This window comes from Lacerta agilis, chromosome 3, assembly GCF_009819535.1.
Source record: "Lacerta agilis isolate rLacAgi1 chromosome 3, rLacAgi1.pri, whole genome shotgun sequence".
NCBI classification, from domain to species: domain Eukaryota; kingdom Metazoa; phylum Chordata; class Lepidosauria; order Squamata; family Lacertidae; genus Lacerta; species Lacerta agilis.
Genome location: NC_046314.1, coordinates 36,266,743 through 36,286,100, shown reverse-complemented (window position 1 = coordinate 36,286,100; position 19,358 = coordinate 36,266,743). Strand labels below are relative to the sequence as shown.

General features: G+C 40.1%; 1 protein-coding gene across 1 annotated transcript in view; it reads left to right on the top strand.

Moving 5' to 3' along the window:
• The window catches only part of COL12A1 (collagen type XII alpha 1 chain), a 105,145-nt gene that overhangs the window by 27,311 nt on the left and 58,476 nt on the right, over positions 1 to 19,358 (top strand). The window contains 4 exon segments of the mRNA XM_033143254.1: positions 11,507 to 11,776; positions 13,228 to 13,494; positions 15,399 to 15,591; positions 16,419 to 16,540. Coding sequence (XP_032999145.1) covers positions 11,507 to 11,776; positions 13,228 to 13,494; positions 15,399 to 15,591; positions 16,419 to 16,540 — 852 coding nt within the window.

Sequence of the window (19,358 nt, the reverse complement as noted above, 5' to 3'; positions counted from 1 at the left end):
AGAGAAGTGGTTTTTTACAGTGCTATCCCATGGTGATCCCAGACATTTTGCAGGCTATTTATAAATATATATATATATTAATTCCATCAGAAATCATGAGCAATATCCTATCTCTCTTTGTATCCTCACTAGGGATGGGGGAGAAATTTTTGCATTTAGAGACAAATCTATCAAATCCACACATTCTGAAACAACAGGAAAACTAAAACACACCCATCCTTTGAAATTCACACTTGTCCAAATTTTGTGATGAGTTCTCCAACCAAATAATGCTTACAAAAATGCACACGTGCTTGCAAAATGGGGCTTCCACCCCTCCTCCCACTATGCATGTCCTACGCCTTTACCAAATATGCTCTGGAGGGTTGAGAGATTTATTTTTTTTACTGCTCACAGTGCCACAGAGTAGGTCTTCAAAGAGGCTCTAGCTTGTCTTCGTCGTATCCAGTGCTATTTTTCTAGAAAAAGAGGTGCCAGAACTCACAATGAACTCTTCCCTTATTCTCATAGAATGGCAGTGGTGCCCTCCTGAAAACAGAATTGAGTTCCAGTGAGTTCCAGCTTTAAAAAAGCCCTGGTCGTACCCATCCTGAGTTTTCCGCCAACTTTGCTGTAGTCACTGCCTCACATGTTTCATTGTTACCAGCTCCCCAGAGAACCAGGGGGCTGGTTTGACTCCACCTCATGAGAGGGGGTGCTAAGGAGCGATTGTGTCCACCACCCTGGTCATTTCTCCATTATACAGATCCACCAACACTTCAGCAGAATTGCCTGCCAAGGCAACAGGAAACTTCCCTTTGTGGTTCCCCCTGCTGGTTTCACCCCTGCCAATGGTGTGCTTGCCCCCACTGCAGCCTGGCTTTTATGTCATCAACCCAGCTAGATGACGCAGTTCAGCTGGGGGTGGAGCAGGAGGGACTGTTCAGCAAGGGCTTCAATCCTGCAAGGAGAGAAGAATAGTTCAGGCATCCCTCTGGGAAGCAGGCAATGGCAGACGGCTGGCTCCTCTTCTGAAGTTCTTGGATTCTCACTCTCACACACAGGGGTGCGGCCATTTACATAATAAAGATTATGCAATGCTTTACATACAGCATTACATGCTGGATCAAGCCAAAGGCCTATGTAACCCAGCATCCTCCTTTAATAATGGCCAACCATACAGTATGTATACGGGAAGCCCACAAGCAGGACCTGAGTGCAACAGCTCTCTCCCTACTTACCGTATGTTTCCTAGCAAGCAAGTGCTGCCTTCCACAATGGAGGTAGAACATACCCATCATAGCTAGCAGCTGTTCATAGCCTTATCCTCCAAGAATTTGCTTAATCCTCCTTTAAAAGCATCCCAGTTGGTGGCTATCACTACTACTTCTGGGAGCGAATTCCATAGTTGCTTATGAATGGCTGTTTATTACAATCCCATTTTATGGGGCGAAGTGCTATGCAGACACTCCCCTACAGATGCTTCCACATGCCCCCTCCCCCAACCAGGGAGAGGAATGCAGAGAAACAGGAATTGCAGCAGTATCGAGAAATAAGGATATACTTTGTATTAGGGGGGATTAAGAGTGCCAATAAAAATCTGCCATATCATATCAAAGAAAGTAGTGAACAAACTTATTTACTCCTAATATATTCATAAATTGAATCCAAAGAGGCCTTTGCACATGCACAATGCACTTCCATGTCTAGGGTGCATAGTTTCCGATGTTCTTTTCTGGAAGCAGCTCTTCTAAAACACACAATAAAACAATCCCACTAAAATACCAAAGAAAGAAATCCGATTAAAACAACACACTAATTTAAACAGAAGAGTCAGGCCAAGAGTTCAAGGGAATGCATAAAAAAATCCTTGATGCCCTAATCATTTATTCCTTAAATACTGATTAAAATAAACAAACACCCAGCTGCTACATGTTAACTTTTTAATATAATCATTAATATGACCCCAATCAAAACCCTCCCTTCTCCCTCCAATTCTACAATTTTTTTATCTGGGTTTATACATAACTATTCAGCTCTGTGGATAAGGCATAAAGCATAATGAAGTATACATCCTACATATATTTGGGTCTGTAGATGGCTTCCATCTTTCAAACTTAAATCTCACATATTGTGTGAACTTATCCATTATCAAAATATAACTTGGAAATCCCCACTTGCCTCTTTCAGTGGCGGATGGTGATGAATTCTGTAATTTATATGAATTGTTTTTAGAATGTTCATCCTCTGGAATGTGTTTATTCTTCAGCTGGATAAGAAAGCTATGCAAATATGTTGTAGCTGAATTTTTGGAGCTCTTGAGAAGCTTTTGCTTCTGGATTGTTTTATGATGAAAAGTGAACAGAGCTCTGGCTGAGCACATAAAAAACAAAATATCAAAAATATATATGATAAAATTGGAGTGCCAGAGGAGACATGACGACATTTTGAACTGGGCATGATGATTACAATTAATAGCACAGAAATAGAGCTGGTTTTCTCCCCAGCCCACCCTGTATACTCTTAGAACAAGCTGGCTTCAATGGGTGGGATGAAAGAATTGTAGGCTTATTGTGTGCAAGAGAACCAAGTTATAAGGATCGTCTTGAAAGAACAAGGGGTGGAAAGCAGAAAGTACTAAAATAGGATGGATTTTCACAAAGGGCCAATTAAAAAACCCTTAGTGATAAGAAATAACATAAGAAAAATAACAGTTACTCCTAGCTTGGTAACTTAATGGAAACTTATAAGTGGGATGGACACATGTCCTATTTTTCAGAAGACAGTCTTTTGTTTAAAGGACTGTCCATTCCAATTCTGGTTTAGAGAGAAAGAGCCATAAGAAGGGAGATAAAGTACCATAAAGCTGCCCATCAGCTGGACTGGACTGTGGACTGAGCAAGTACACAAGTCATCAAGGCACAATCTTCCCTACCATGGTGAGATGTATTGTGAGATGTACCTGTATTGTGTTTGCAATTATTTCTAAGTTATTTCTATACTTATTAGTATGTGCAAATTTATGCAAGTTTGTCCTCTTGTTCTCTTTTTTTGACAGTGCAGTTCCTTTTTTCAAATTCTGATCTGTAAATGTCCATCCCATGAATAAGAGATGCAGAGTCTTATCACCTTCCTTTATATCTCCACTTTGCTTGCTTAATTATTTATTATTAATAAATACTTATCTTTCGCTTTTAATTTTCCTTCAGTACCTGCTGTGGCCTTTTCTCTTTCCTTCTCCCATCAAACTTATCTGTCTCAGTCATCTTTTCTTAGCAAGCAGGAGTTATTGGCACTGGCACTGGTCCAGCTGGAAAGCTATGACATGGCTAGAGGCCTATGAGGAGACAATGTGCAAGCTGTGCTACTGAGGCCCATCTGAAAGTGGCTCAAGCCCAACTGGTGGAAAACACTGGGCAGTATCCAGTGAACCAGTTCTGTTAGTGCAAGGATTTCTGTTTGTGCAATACAACTTCCTCTCTGTTTAGGTAATGTGGAAGGAAAGGATGATCCAGTGTACAGTCAAAAGTCTGTGCTAATGGAATTGGTTTGTTGGATACCTCCCACTGCCATAATTCATTAACATAAGTTTAGTTTAGTGGAAGGTGACTGGTTGGAATGCCGTAATTCCCCAGAGGCCATTGTTGCACAACGTCACATTTCTAGCTACCTAGTTGCTTATGTTCCTAACTAGCTATGCATCTTGTCTTTCCCAACACTGAAAACTCTTCACTCTTCACTATTGAAACCTGAAACGGTGTCCCTGGCAGTCTGGCTTCATGGACAAACGATGCATAACTTTGTAAGAGTGATCCATGTTACAGCAGATGAACTTTTAGATCTCTGTACTGACCTCACAGAGTCACACACAAACTTACTCTATAGCGCTTCTAAATCCACCTCATAGTATGGGACTTGGTGTGTATGTCTGCGTTCTTTGTCTACTCACCTAGGCCCTAATGTAACTTTGTTCCCCAGCCCAATAATATTCTGTTTCCTGGAAGCTGCTCACTGTCTGGGAGTTAGGAGCTGCTAAAAGTAATGTGTTTTAAATGTATAAAGAGTGTGTTCTCAGGGTCTGTTAATAGTTAAGGCATAACTATGTTAAGTGATTCTGAGTGTACCTTCTTGCTTAATAACGTAAGGCAGGCGTTTTCTAACTTTTTGAGTCTGTGGCTCCCTTGACCAATTACATTCTTTTTGCGGTACCCCTGTGGGGCCCAGTTATGTCACCCCTTGCCTGAAGAGCTGGCAGCCTCTCACCCTTTTTTGAACACTCTCCCTTGTGGAGTGTTCACTCAGCCACCTCTCCTCTCCCCTTGGGAGTCCTCCGGACAGCTGCTGCTGCTGCTGCTGCCCCTGGTCTCTGAGCTGCCCCCACTGCCCCACAGAGAGGTGCCTCCTCACACTGCCCCACAGGGGCCTGGGAAGCACAACCTACTCAGCCCCAGAGACACCATTCACCTGGGGAGCTTGTAGCCTGGTCTGCTGCAACCAACAGCTCTGTAAACCTTTGGGAGGCAGAGACGCAAGAGGGCATCAGAGGAGGGAGGGAAGGATAGAGGGACAGAGGCCAGTGTTAAAGGCACCCCAGGGTGCCACTGCACACTGGATGAAAACCACTGACGTAAGGGATGCCTCATGCTGGAAATCGGATTAAAGTTCATAGAGTTCAACACTCTTTGCAGAAATCCCAGTAACCAGCAAGTGCTAGCTAGAAGCTCTACCATAGGGTTTCCCAAAGTTGGGTCTCCAGCTGTTTTGGATTACAGTTCCCATCATCCCTAACCACTGGTCCTGCTAGCTAGGAATGATGGGAGTTGTAGCCCAAAACAGCTGGAGACCCAAATTTGGGAAACCCTGGTCTACCAGAAATTGGCCAATAGTCCACCAGAGGACTACATTGTACCTGACACACATCCTTCATGTAACCAATATTAAGATTTCATCCTGAAATGGAACATAGAATTGTTATTATATGGCAGATGCACTGCCATATAATACCATATTGGTTTTCTTCAAAGCTACTTACTGCTTTTCCTTGCAATTGTTGGTGCTGGATCAATTTCACATTTTGGCATCGTTAGCTTAAAAAATGAATTGGAATATTTCACCTCATCATTCTCCTTCCTATGCCCCAACCTCCCTTGGAGTTTTCCATTTCCCCCTTTTTTCATAACCTGAGCCAAAACCATGGGTCATACACTAGAAATAAAACATAATGATAAACACGCAATGTAATGAATGGAACCCAGTAGATGGCTAACAATCAACTTTTTCTGAGAGCTACTGTTTTTCTAATCTGTTTTTCCCATGGAGAGGAGGTGGTAAGAGCAGTTCTGGCAAGAGCTAACTTGTTGCCTTGAGGTATTAATGTCAAATGACAAGAACATGCTGTATACTAATCTGTTAAATAGATTAATTTAACAGAATATAGGAATTATTATTATTATTATTATTATTACTACTACTACTGCAATTTTTTTGGGGGGGGACTTCTGACAGAAACTATAGGTACTGTTAACTGTAATTTGCATAACCATTCTTTGAAACAGGACAGCTTGACCTATGTCTAAAAATAATATTCCAACATTGTCATAAAGATATTACAAATATTGGATATCAGGCCTCAGAATAAACTGATCAAAGCAGAGGAACTAATTTACCATTTAAAGTACTCCATGTCATTCAAAGTAAGTCAGCAGAACAAGCACCCAAACATTTTATACTTGTTTTGTGAACAACTGCATTATGTTTTGAATTGAAATTAATGCACAGTGTAGTTTTTGTAGGTAAAGTTGATGTGTTTGAGCCAGTTTATTCCAGGAGATGATGTAGACTACCTTTTGCAAAGCATTTAGCCTTCTGAGATTACAAAACTCAGTTTAGCAAAGTTATAAGAGTCCAATGCATCTGTCAGTAAATATTGGATAATTCTTCCTTTTCCTCATAAAACTGAATATGATTTATTCATCCAATGCCTTCTTTTAAAGAGATAAACTGTGAAAACTGCAACGCTCAAAGACTACTCTTTTGCAAAAGATCTCATCATATTTTATGGTTTTAGTTACAGATTTTTTTGCAGCATGCCTTTTTAATTGTAGAGAGTTATCTATCTCTAGATTCTCTATTCTTCTGATATTCTCACAGTTAATTAAAATGTTCTAGAAGATGTGTGGACCTCCTACAGATTGAATCGGTACCAGCACAGTGACATTTCTTACAATGAAGTTTTTAGCATAACATAGGAACGTTACGTACATGTTTTGAGTCGCAAAGGGCTTGCACCACACAAAGAGACTCTGGTCTGCTTAGGAGTTTTAGTGCGGTCTCATGCATTATTTAAATTTGCATACTTAAGTTTTTTTGGATACTGACATTTTCAAGAGACTTTTGCCAATTGTCAAACAATCACGTCACTTGTCCTTTCTGTGGGAATGCATGTTTCTAGGAAAAAACAAATCGGCAAAGAGGAAAGTGATCCATTCTGCATAAAAGTGTTACGGCTTCTTACAAATGCCTCTAGAATAGAAAGGCACATTGCATAACTGCTGGAATTTCATGTGGTAAGGAAATGGAGGCATTTCCATGTGACCTACATGACCCTAGCCAGCAGAATGATAATGAATAAATTGAGGTTCTGGACCAGACTTCTTCTCTTCTGTCTTAATTCCACAATTATTATTATGGGCAGCCTCTACTCACCATGAAAGGTACACATTGTTTCCAGAGGATGCAGAACATCCTCCCTGGCACCTTTCCAGGAAGCACTTTGATTGGACCAGAAGGCAGAGTGCCTCCTATCCATTTGTCAGTGCTAGGAATCAATGTTGTAATGCTTCTTCCTTTTCCCCATAGCTTCTTGTGGATACTTCACATCCCTTTCTATTTTAACTTCCTTCTTCCTAGATTGAGGGCATCAGCCAGAGGTGCCAGGTATACAGTTCCTCCTTGTCTTGTTGTAGTCCTGCTAAGGAGATAATGTTGATCATTGCATTTGTGGTTGAAGCAGGTTCACCAAGACTAAGCATTGCATTTGCCGGACTGAAATTAATGGAGTTAAGTTAATCATCTCCATTAATTTCCGTGGTTAGCCAGTTACAGGCTGCAGTGTCAGGAAAGCTAATGTATAAAAACGGATTTGCAGTAAATTAATTTGCCCAATTCATTCCAATGACCCTATTTTGTGCTGTTGGCGGAAATGATGTTCATATGGAGATTAATAGTACAATTCCTAGGCATGTCTACTCAGACATAAATCCCACTATATTTAATGTGGCTTACTCTCAAGGATTGTGCCTTGAATGAAAGGGAAGTGTGAGCCAGGTGGGGCTGGAAGGGATACTGTCTGCATACTACAAACCATACATTTAAAACACATTAAAAGCACTCACATCCTGGGAACTATGGTTTGGTAATGGTGCTGAGAATTGGAGGGGGGTACTTTAAATGTATGGAATGTACATAGTAAGAGAACGATCTCTGGGAGAAGAGGCATGGAGTTGTGCAGGGAGAACAGAGGAAGCCCTGTTAGAAGATTCACTTGTAAATTTCTGTGGTTTCTGAGGCTTGTATAGATACAGATACTGCCCACCTAGTGATAAGAAGATCACTAGAATAGGGAAGCCTACAATAGGGAAACTACCCGTACTTAAAGAAAGTTATTGTTTGTGGCTGGGTAAGGTGGAAACCGTGGATATGGAATTTTGGAAACATTCGCATCTAGCTGCAGCAAGGCCTTTATGAAGTGCTCAACATATTTTCCATATTTTAATGTACCCATGCTGTGACACAGATGAAATGTTAATGATTTCTAGTGCATGGATGATGGAGACTTTGACTGCTCCTGGAGTGATTTGACACATTGACTCAATGCTAATAGTAGGTCTTGGCCTTTTTGCTTGCATCACAAAGGAATAGCTTGTCATGTTGATAACGCTTGTGAATTCTATCACTTATCTATATTTCAAAAGTATATGCTAATGTTTCAGCCAAGATAGACCCCACCCCATGGCAATTTTGCCTCATTGGAGCTCCAGAGAATACTGGGGTGGTGAGGAAGGAAGTCATTGTACTTGTGAATTCTATTCTGTAGTGAACTGACACCACTGTGTCTAAGCCTGAAAACCAACAACATAATGGGAGAAAACCAGTCAGTTGGATCAAAAGTCCCCTGAAACAGAAAGGTTTTTGTGATCTTGGTAAAACAAAACACAAACAATGAAAGAGTGAGCTTGATATAACATTGTAAGTTGTGCATTCAAAACAATATGTTGTGCAACTTAAACAGCCCTGCTCCTCATATTTGGCAACTTCACCTCTGAAGGTTGTGGTAGTAAGAGCAGATCCTCATTTGATGATTTGCACATAAGCGAATCTAACTGGGATCCACTGGAACTGCTTCAGAATCAATGTAATATGCTCTCAGTGGTTGATGCCTGCCTATAACTGGACTGTTTCATTCTGGAGCAAATTCTGATATGTCTTTGCCTCAGTCTCACAGTGCATCTCAGATTTCCTTGGAACACTAATGGCAAGGATGGAAACATCTGGCATGTTTCTAAGGAATAAGAACTCTTCAGAAGAAAAGAATACTGGTGAATACATTAGTGTGCGCTGACCACAAGACTTGGTTCAGACCTCAAGTTGGTGTTTCATAAAGCTGCTAGATTCAGTTCAGCTGATGATCTGCAACTGAATCCCAGTTTGGAAAATCAAAACTTTATGCTGCTACAATTCACTCGTATGGGGAATTGAAAGAAAGACTACAGGCTTTTTTTCATTTTGACAGAATTGGATGAAATTTACAGGCATTGTAGTCCCTCCTGATTATAGAAAGTCAGCTAAAGTAGAGACAAATAGGTTCAGGGAATTTTATGCTGGACCTTTGCTTTTGTTTAAAGAACATTTTTAAAAAACTTTAATTTTGGCAGAATTGAATAAAATTTGCAGGCACAGTAGCCTCTTTTATTTTTTATTTTATTTTACTTTTGAAGTGCTGAATCCTGTCACATTTCAGAATAATGGCTTCTGTGGTTTTACTGTAAGGATCAACCATTACAGTTTTGAGATAGTTAAAAAAGGATTAATTTACCCTACCCATTCTTGTTTTATGGGCATTTTGTATGTATAAATAACACACACCACAGCAGTACCCCTTGGTCAAAAACTTGCCAAGTTACAGAGAAATAGATCCAGGGTTTTGTATTATTATTTTTTGATAGGTACCTTTGAAGTTGTTCTTTTTCTGGTGGAAGATTAAAAGATTACTTCCCTTCCTGTGGTTTTATGGGTAGCAATGAAAATGATGTACTTCAGGGTGGGGAATATGTGACCTGCCTTATGTTGTTGGACTCCAGTTTCCATCGGTCCTAGCCAATATGCACCATAGAAGTGCCTCTAGGAAAGTAACCTGCAAAATGTCAGAAGCATAGGTGAAGGGGCTAGCGAGTTATGATGAATAAAAAAAAAATGTGCCAGGCTCTGGGGCCCAGAGACCCCCGGTGGTAGGCATGGTGGGGATCCCTGCATGGAGGTGACTGGGACTATGCCTCCTGGCCCTCCCCACACTATGCCCTTGCCCCTTGTAGCAGATTTGGGACTGTGTTCAGGGGAGGAGCTGGGGGAAGTCATGTTGCACAATGCTGCAGGTTTTATTTAGTTGGAATTTATGGCGATATTTATTTCCATGTAAAATGTGTTTAGCATCAGGCTTCTATTCAATATGTTTTTCATAAATGTATCATTTGACTTGCAAAGCAAGTCAACTTTGTTAGGAAAGGTGTCTGGCCAGCAGTTCCCAGTTATCTGAGGCCAGCATTTTCCACTTAGCCCTTGTGGCTTGCTTGGAAACTCACAGTAATAGTTCATTCAACAAAAACATGGTATTTTAAAAACCACAGAACATCTTAGGACTCCTGAATTATTATTATTATTATTATTATTATTATTATTATTATTATATTTGACATATATTATACTTCAATGGAAATAAATCACTTTCTTCTGTCTAATTGTACATATCCTAGTTCAGTGGATAATTGTTTCAAACATACAATTATTTTTGCAGTATGTCCAGTGTATAGGTGTAGTCATCCAGATTTCCATAGTTAATTGTTGAAATATTGTTATATCTGCAGATAGTTTAATCCTGAAGGCACACTATGGCAGAGGCTTGAAGTAAAGTAGCCAATGTAAAGTGGCCTATGTATTCATATTACATTAAAATATAGAAAGAAAAGCCATTTATTTTGAGACATCTGTACATTATATCAACACAATTTCCCCAAATTTTTCCATTTGCATTGAAGTCATTTTTTTTGAATGAAAAAGCCATATTTTGAGAGCTGAAGCTTTACAGAAGAAAGTAAAAACCAGCAAAAAAATAATTGTGTGTTTCTTTTGAAATCCAGCACTTTTCACTCTTCCAGGAAGGTTGTTCTCCTGGGGTTGCAGTCAGGCAAAGCTGGAAAAGCACTAACTAGACTTTGCAAAGGAGGTGGGAGGACTCTAGTACCCTGTCAGAGCCTCACTCCTCTTTCCCAAAGCCCAACACCTTGTTACTGGGCTTTGAGATGATGTCCCCTCAACTCAGTGCCCAGTGCATGCACATCACTCACACACAGCCCTAAATCTGCCCTTGTTGGAAGTGAAGCATAGGAAATGATCAATGGTAATAAGTAGCTATCCCCATAACTGACAGCAGGTTCACAGTGTCATGTTAAGTAAAAATTAAAATAAAATGGATTGTATCCAATGCTGTCCATACATTAGTGGATTGGATTTCTGCTAGCGTAACAGGACTTCCCCATATGCTCCTCCCCACTGCAGACCATCTGGAGCAGATTTTGAGGATGTATTGGGGTCTGCGGGGGAGATGTGCACTCACAAAACATTTACACAACTTTTAATAGACATCTGAAGTCAGCCTTGTATCAGGAAGTTTTTAATGTTTGACGTCTTACTTTGTTTGTGCATGTGCTGGAGGCCTCCCAGAGCAGCTGGGAAAACCCAGCCAGGTTGGCGGGGTATAAATAATAGAATTGTTGTTGTTGTTGTTTATTTGATACCACCCAATGTGAACTGAACTATCTGCTATTTTTGAAAATGGCAATGGAGTTTCAAAGTCTATGATCTTCATAATAGAGATGTGCCAAATTATTTGTACTAAGTAATTCAGACAGTTTGTATGTTTTATTTCAGAACAATAATTTATTGTAGTATCTGTGAGAGTCACTAGATTTACATCCCCATTTTGAAGCAAAACTGCTTTGAGATCAGGAAAGTAGTTAAAATGGACTTCGGCCCAATGTATAGCTAAATTACATTATGTATATTCATTTAGTGTGTGCAAAAGTTTTCTCTTGACTTCAGGCACCTGGAATTCGACTTCTAAATGAATGAATGTATTTTATATGCATCAGTTTTGTTGTGTTTTATTTTATTTCATGGCCTTGACTGTTCTTGGTTTATTGCAGCATTTATTTACTGCATTTTAATCTACATTTCTTGCATTTCTCCCTTGCAGAACGTGGCTCCCCTCGTGACTTGGTTACCAGAGACATAACTGATACTACTATTGGAGTTTCATGGACAGCAGCTCCAGGATCAGTTAACCAGTACAGAATTATATGGAAATCACTTTATGATGATCAGTCTGGAGAGAAAACCGTTCCTGGAAATGTAATAAACACTGTACTGGAAAACCTTCAGCCTGAGACCAGATATAAAATTTCAGTCTTGGCTTCTTACAGAAGTGGAGAAGGAGCTCCTTTAGATGGAGAAGCTACAACTGAAGGTAGATAGAATATAGAATCACTGGTCCAAAGATTCAAAACTTCTCATTTTATTGTAATTTGTAATTTAACGTTAATGGGAAATATCTAGTGTAGTGCCACCCTGCATCTCCCAATCTGTGCTTGTGGGTTCCCCCAAACCCACAGAGCAGATTTTGGGGACTTGCAGGGGGAAGAGAAATAGAGCATGTGCAATTATACAGGTAAGTTTGCAATAGTGATTTACCCAATGCACCTAATATTGGTAGGGACCATACTAGGATTAAAAAAGGCAGGACCTGCTGGAATTGCGCCCTGTCTATTTAGTTCTTAAATACCTAATTATTAGTTTTACTATAATTCTGAACTTGGAGAATTTGCACCCAAGTTTAGAATATGAAGCAATCCATGTTGCCTAGTTGAGTTCTAATTCAAGGATTTGTCGAAAAGGACATTAGCGTCTCAGAAGTGTTTCCATAGATTTTTGTCTTAAAACTTGAACTGAGGTTTGATTGTGGGCATAGTTCAATGAGATTAGCAGATGGAGTGTAGGTGGGCTACCCCCTTCTTTTATCAGACAGTTCTTGCATTCATGACAGCAGAGAATTGTTCCCTTTGCTTGCTTCCATTCATCCCATTCCAGAACCTATGGGTTGGAAAGTTCAAGTTTGTGCCAACTTTGCTGCTGCACCATCAAACATTAAAGACATGCAGGAGGAGTTGACTTGCCCAGCAGTGCTGTAGTAATTTAATAGAGCCACCTGCTATGGCTTCTTTTATTGTGCTGAATGAACCAACAGGAAATGGGAAGCAGCATTTAGTGTGGCATAAAAGCAGAAATTCCAAAGTTGCAGGGAAACAGTATACCCTGTGTGAACCTGGAACTGTTTGTTCAAAGCACTGAGAGCCATTGCTGCAGCATTTTAATTATATATGGGTGAAGATTCTGTGGTTGTGAGAAGCCAAGAAGGCCTGGTCTTTCCAGAGCCAAATGCAAATATGGAGGAGCAGTTGGATTTTCTAAATATTGAGAGCACATTTCCCAAATTTGAGAAATTTTTGCTCTTAAAGGGATATTTACCAACTTTCACATGGGGAGATAGTATAGAATCATGGCATAGAATCATAGCGTTGTAGAGTTAGAAGGGACCACAAGGGTCATTTAGTCCAATCCCCTGCAATGCAGGAATCTTTTGTCCAATGTAGGGCTTGAACCCATGACCCTAAGGTTAAGAGTCTCATGCTCTACTGAGCTACCGAGGCAGTATAAAGCAGTGCTAATCTGGAAGGAAGTTTGCAGTTTTCCAAAAGTTCAAAATCCCAAACTTTGTGGGAGAGAAGCTGGACGTGTGCATACCTGCAATATTATAGAGGGTCGTAGCTGCAGTTTATATGTCAAGTTAAGTTTCACCAAAAACAAAACAAAAAAACCCACCCCAATATGTTTGCTTTCATTTTATTTTACACTGAAAAGTGTCTCCTAGCTCTAGGACCGTGAGAGTGGATGAAGAGAAAGAGACCACCATGAGAGTTACTTGGCAGCCTGCACCTGGAAAAGTTGTCAGCTACCGTGTTGTTTACAGGCCCCGTAGAGGAGGAAGACAAATGGTTGCAAAAGTGCCGCCTTCCTCCACCACCACCGTCCTGAAACGGCTCCAGCCACTGACCACTTACGACATCTCTGTCATTCCAATGTATAAAACTGGTGAAGGAAAACACAGACAAGGCGAAGGAACAACAGGTACATTGATTTCTATGCTGCATGAATGTAGAGGGGTGTGTGTGTGTGTAAATTCATTCCTGCAACATGTATGAGCATTAGCAAGGCTGCCAAAGACTGTGTTAGTTTAAGATGTCATATTTTGTCATCTGTTTGTGTGTTTAAAATATTACTCTAGCTGTTTTTAAACACGCTCCCTATCTGCTCCCAAGGTGACATGGGAGGGCCAACCTTGTCAGATGTGGTATAAGCCACTTGTCTCCTGCAAACCACACAAAGATTCTGCTGATCTGTGTTAATTCTTGGTTAAGACCTGTGACAGATAGGGAGATTAGCAAAGTGGCACAAAGAGCAAACAGGGAATTTATATGGGATTATTTTGGCACACGTTTTCAAGCAGTTTTATACCTCTTTTTAAAGTACTGCTTCCTGCATGCCTTGTTTAGCCATATGGGAAGCTGCTTGACTGTTTGGCAATTTGAAATTACCTACTTGGATTTCTAACTGTTTTGTATGGAGTTTTAGTGGTGCGCAAAGCTTTCAGTTTGAGCCAGAATTATTCGGTAACACTTAATCTCAGGAACATTTTCAGTTCCAGGGCACCACAATGGAATATGTATAAATTATGAATAAAGGATAGATAACTTGAGCAGGTTCTCCTGGTAACAAGCCCTTAACACACACCTGGAGAAAAAAAAAAGAAAGTATTTTACGGAGCAACTTCCACAGGGTCTTGAACCCTCACACCTCTGATCTTAGAAATTAAGCGGCGTTTATGTTAAACTTCTATTGAGGCTGCTCCAGCCAAAGTAGAATAAATATTTTTAAATGGCTTTCCACTAGAGAGCTAGGTTTGATGCTCTTCTTTCAGAGGCTCCAATTACGAATCATCATAGCAGCTATTAATAGAGCGGCCTTTTGCAGTAACAGTGGTTTGAAAGGATGTTATAATTATGTCTTGCTATCAGTGATCCAGGAAGTGGGCTCACATTATCTTCTCCCCTAAGACTCTGAGTTTAGCAAGTGTAAAAAGCAAGAAGGTGCCTGTTTCACCCCCTACTAGAATCCTTGGCTTTTGCTCTTTGAGATTAGATTGCTGCCCTTTTAGCTAAAAAACAAACAAACTGCAAATGAGATAGCATTCAACCCACTAGGAAAAATTGGCTCAGGAAGGAATCTATTGCTTGTTAAACCAGTAGTATATTATTCCAGTGTTCTTTAATCTGCGTTGGCTGCACTGCTTGCCAGTTTCCAGATACAGTGCAAAATTGGTGATGAGTGTTAACTAGCCTTAAGGTGCTCTAAATGGTTTGGAGTTTTAGAGACTGGTTCTCTGCTCCTGTTTCTCTTGGCATGGCAATGATTAGGTCATCTGGATTGCTTCAAAAATTAGAACGGTTGAGAGTTTTGTGGCATCTTACAGGTGAACAGAAAACATAAAAGTTTACAGATTAGAGCACACTTCATCTGAAGTATAGAATGTAAGAGATAGTCTGTGACATTTCAATGAAAACCTAAAATGTACACAACTTTTTAAGTAATCCCTTATAGCAGCTATAGTGATAGCACCATCTCCATAGATTTGCTCATTTAACAATCATAATGTGTGTGTGGGGGGGGGGGACCTATGGTGGAATCCATTTGGTAATATTGTGCATATGCAAGGGCTTTTGATCCAGTAGAGGGATCTGGTAACAGAAGAGGAAGGGAGGGGATTTTTTACCATACAGTATCTCCTTCCTCTTATGCCACATTCTACCCTGTTCTGGAGGATCCCTCAGCTCCTTGGAACCAATTTTCTTGGGCTGTTAGGGCAAAGCATACAGGTGCTATAATGCATTCACTTTTTAAAAAAACTGAAATGAGGGTTTTATGGTTGAATATAGCAAACACCTAATTTCTTGGGTGTTGTTTGACTGTTGCAGCTTCCCCATTTAAACCTCCCAGAAATCTGCACACTTCTGATTCTACGATGTCAAGTTTCCGCGTAACCTGGGAGCCAGCCCCCGGTGAAGTGAGGGGTTATAAAGTAACTTTCCATCCAACTGGAGAAAGCAGGCGCCTTGGAGAATTAATAGTTGGGCCATATGACAACACTGTTGTATTGGAGGAGCTCAGGTATTGCCACTCATAATTTCCTTCCTTATCAGTATTTCTCCCCCCCCCCAATAGGTATTTTTCAGTCAACTGCGTATCTTTCAGCATATAATACCAATTATACCATCCTATGTTTATTTTTTAAAGTCTATTTCATTAGTTGCCAAAGGCAGAGAGTCATGGTAGATATACTATTCAAATAAATGAATTAAAATATGACCCACAAGAAAGCTTGTAAAACCCTTCTGCTGTTTCTGAAGTAGTTGTTAGCTGTCTTGATGGTCAAACTTGGCTCAAAGCTAGGAGATATAGCCATTATAGCTATAGATACTCAGTTGTAAGGACCAATCTCTTGCTTCAGTAATAGTTTCTTACTCAGTGCCATTTTTCTAGAAAAAGAGGTGCTGGTATACTCACAATGAACACCTCCCTTGTTCTCTTAGAATGGCAATGGCACTCAACTGAGAGGTGCCAGAAATGAGTTCCTGTGAGTTCACTGTGGAAAAAGAAAGCTTTAGATTTCAGCTCCTAAAGACTTACCCTGCCTTAAAAATCCATGACAGGGAGAATCATTGTAGTTTAGTGGTTAGTGTTTATGAACTATGATCAAGAAGACCCAAGTTCCAATTCACATTTGGCCACAAAGCTTTTTCAAAGATCTTGGGCCAGCCTAACCCACCTCATATCCTTCTTAGGATAAAATCAGTAGGGAGGGAGCCATGTATTCTGCCCTGAGCTCCTTTGAGAAATGGCAGGATAAAAACAGAGTGAATAAATCTATAAAGGTGTCAAAGTGAGCCATCCATTCACAGCCTAATTTGCTACATATATGCATTTAAATCATGCAGGGCAGGCACTTCCTACAAAGTCAATGTTTTTGGAATGTTTGAAGGAGGTGAAAGTGCACCACTGATTGGAGAAGAAATGACTACCCTTTCAGATACTGCTGAGGTGCCCTTTTTACCTGAAGGTAAATATGGTTTTAATGAGAAGCCTATTTCTTGATTAGATATTCTAGCTGTAGATCTTTACTTTTATAAAACTGGCAAAGCAAACTGTTTTCAACATAATTAACTGATACAGTTATTTACTTGCAGGAGTAATTGCAAAACGAAAAGGCTGCTTTTCATGAAGACCACTCCTTGGTCTTTAGTGACCATTTTTAAAGATAACTTCCCTCCCCGTTAGTTTCCATCTTTATGAAAAGGCTCTCTCTTGTTCTTGAAGACTTTTAAATGATTATTGCCCCATTTCACATTATAACTATGCAGATTTATACAGTTACTCATGCATTGTCAAATACACTTTTCACACACACACACACACAACAGCATTATATGGAGTCAATGAACAGTCCATATGGTGCCACCACTGTCCTTTTCTCTGGAAATTAGAAAATGCTGTGGGAAGGATTTTGAAACCTTTCAGAGAATTTAGGGCAGGCATAGGCAAACTCGGCCCTCCAGATGTTCTGGGACTACAACTCCCATCATCCCTAGCTAACAGGACCAATGGTCAGGGATGATGGGAGTTGTAGTCCCAAAACATCTGGAGGGCTGTTTGCCTATTCCTGGTTTAGGGTGAGTAAAATTTGGCCAGGATCCAAACAGTTATTTTATATGTGTCTAATGACTTCACCCATTGAATTTAAAAAAAACATTTTTCTTTGACCTCTGTGGTGAATAACATACCATGTTTGAACATTCCCCAAATTTTCAAGAGGTTTACTCTATGGCAAGTGTTTGAAAAATTCGAAGCAAACATGGACATCTGGAATTACTTTCTTCAGTTCTTTGGATCCAGGACTGTTTCTGCACTGTATCTGCTTGATAGTGCAATCTTAAATACATTTACTAGGGAGTAAACCCCAGTGCACACAGTGCAGCTTCTGAGTAAGCGTGCATAGGACCGCACTGTACAATAATTCACTGGCCAAAACTGAAACATTGTCAGGAGGTACGGTATATAATGCTGCAAGTGAAATGGGAAATAGTAGTTAACTCCTCCATATAGAAAATGAACAATGTGCTGAAATTTCACAGTGCCTCCCCTCAAGAGGGTGTGGGTGGGCATGAATGTATTTTCAAAAAGTGAAACTTGAACAAAATTCATAGGACAGGCATGTATGTGTGTGTAGCAGCAGGGATTGCATCTGGCAGTGTTAGGAAAGGCCCCCGCCCCCGCTCATTTGCAGGGCTTTTTGCAAGCAGCCTTTCAGCCTAGCAGCTCTTGCGTGTGCGTGTGTGTGTGTGTGTGTGTGTGTGTGTGTAAGTACTTTGTAAACATCTCAGCCCATTCTGGCATTAAGTGGTATATAAGTAAAATAAAATATATATAATCAAAATCTGACTGTGTGCTGTTGCATGGTTACATAGCAGGCTGGAAGGCAGTTTGTTAAAGCCCACTGCAATGCCAGTACAAGTGAGTGTAGGACTTCCTTAAAGCCTCTCAATGCGAAGCAGCAAGCGCAGCAACAACAATAGACAAGACCCATTGGCCTCCTGACTGACATGATAAGCTAAATGCAGTCCTCACCTCCATCCTATGATTTTATTTTTTTATTTCTGTAAAGTTCTCTTGCTCCCTGCAAAAGAGGCAGAAAAATGAATTCCTCCTTTGAAGGGAGTGAAAGAAATGCAGGGTTCAGTGCAACACTATAAAATAGTTCCACTAAAGTCACTTATACTGAGTTATACTGTGTTCCATTCTTATGGAGGAAAGAATACTTTTGAGGTGGAAAAGTCCATCCTTCACAGGAGGGAACCCTTGGATCCAACTCTATAGGTACAGTCTGGCTAAAATTAGGCATTTTTTCAGTCTTATTTATTCTTAGGGGACAGTTAAGCATATGGGCTGCTATTTGACTAAGTTTTACTTAGAGTAGGCTAATTGGAATGCATGAACATGACTTATGTCAATCTCAGTGGGTCCGCTTTGAGTAAAATGTAGTTGAGCATTACCCATACTTAACTCTCTCCCATTGAAATAAGTGCGCCTTAAAAAGTTCCCAATGTTGGCAGGATAATACCCTGTTTATATCATTGCAATTTCCCTTTATTCCTGCAGTTATTCCCTACAACCTAAGATGCTTTTCTTTCTTTCTTTTTTAAATAAATGAGGTGAAGTGGCAGCCTTTATGGAAAATTGTGCTCATAAAAATCCATATGCTGCATGTATTGTATTAAAACATATAGACTTTCTGCCATGGCATTCTGGTTGGAGACTAAATTTACAAAAGATTTGATAGCATTGTTATTTCCAATGTTTAAAATTAAGGCCAGACTCCAGACACCGTGTGTGTTGCTTTGCATTCACAATTATCGGGGCCTTTCTGGTCCCCTCCTCTCAAACAAGGCTATTTGAATCCTGAACAGTGTTAGCAAGTGCATGAACTTTAATATATACCCTATTTCATGATTTATGATTGTGTTGATTAAAGACTAGTGTTGTATTTTCTATGCAGAAGAGGATCATGCTTTTAAATCCTCAGGTACCTGGAATAGTTCTATTCATGAATCTACAGTTTTGGATCAATAATGTGGAACATAGATGAAATCACTCTGATGAGTGTGCCTGATTTTACTCAGTGGGATTTCTTCCATGTAAAGACCAGAAGCTATGATGGCATGAAGCCAGAAGGTTTTGCTGCTGGTAACATGATCTCCAGAGGAAAAAAGGAGGAACAGCACACATACACCTATTCAAACGGCTAATGAAAGGATCATTTAAACACTGTGATTTTCAGCATGTAGAAAGCAGTTCTTATTTTTATCCTACAAGTGGACGGT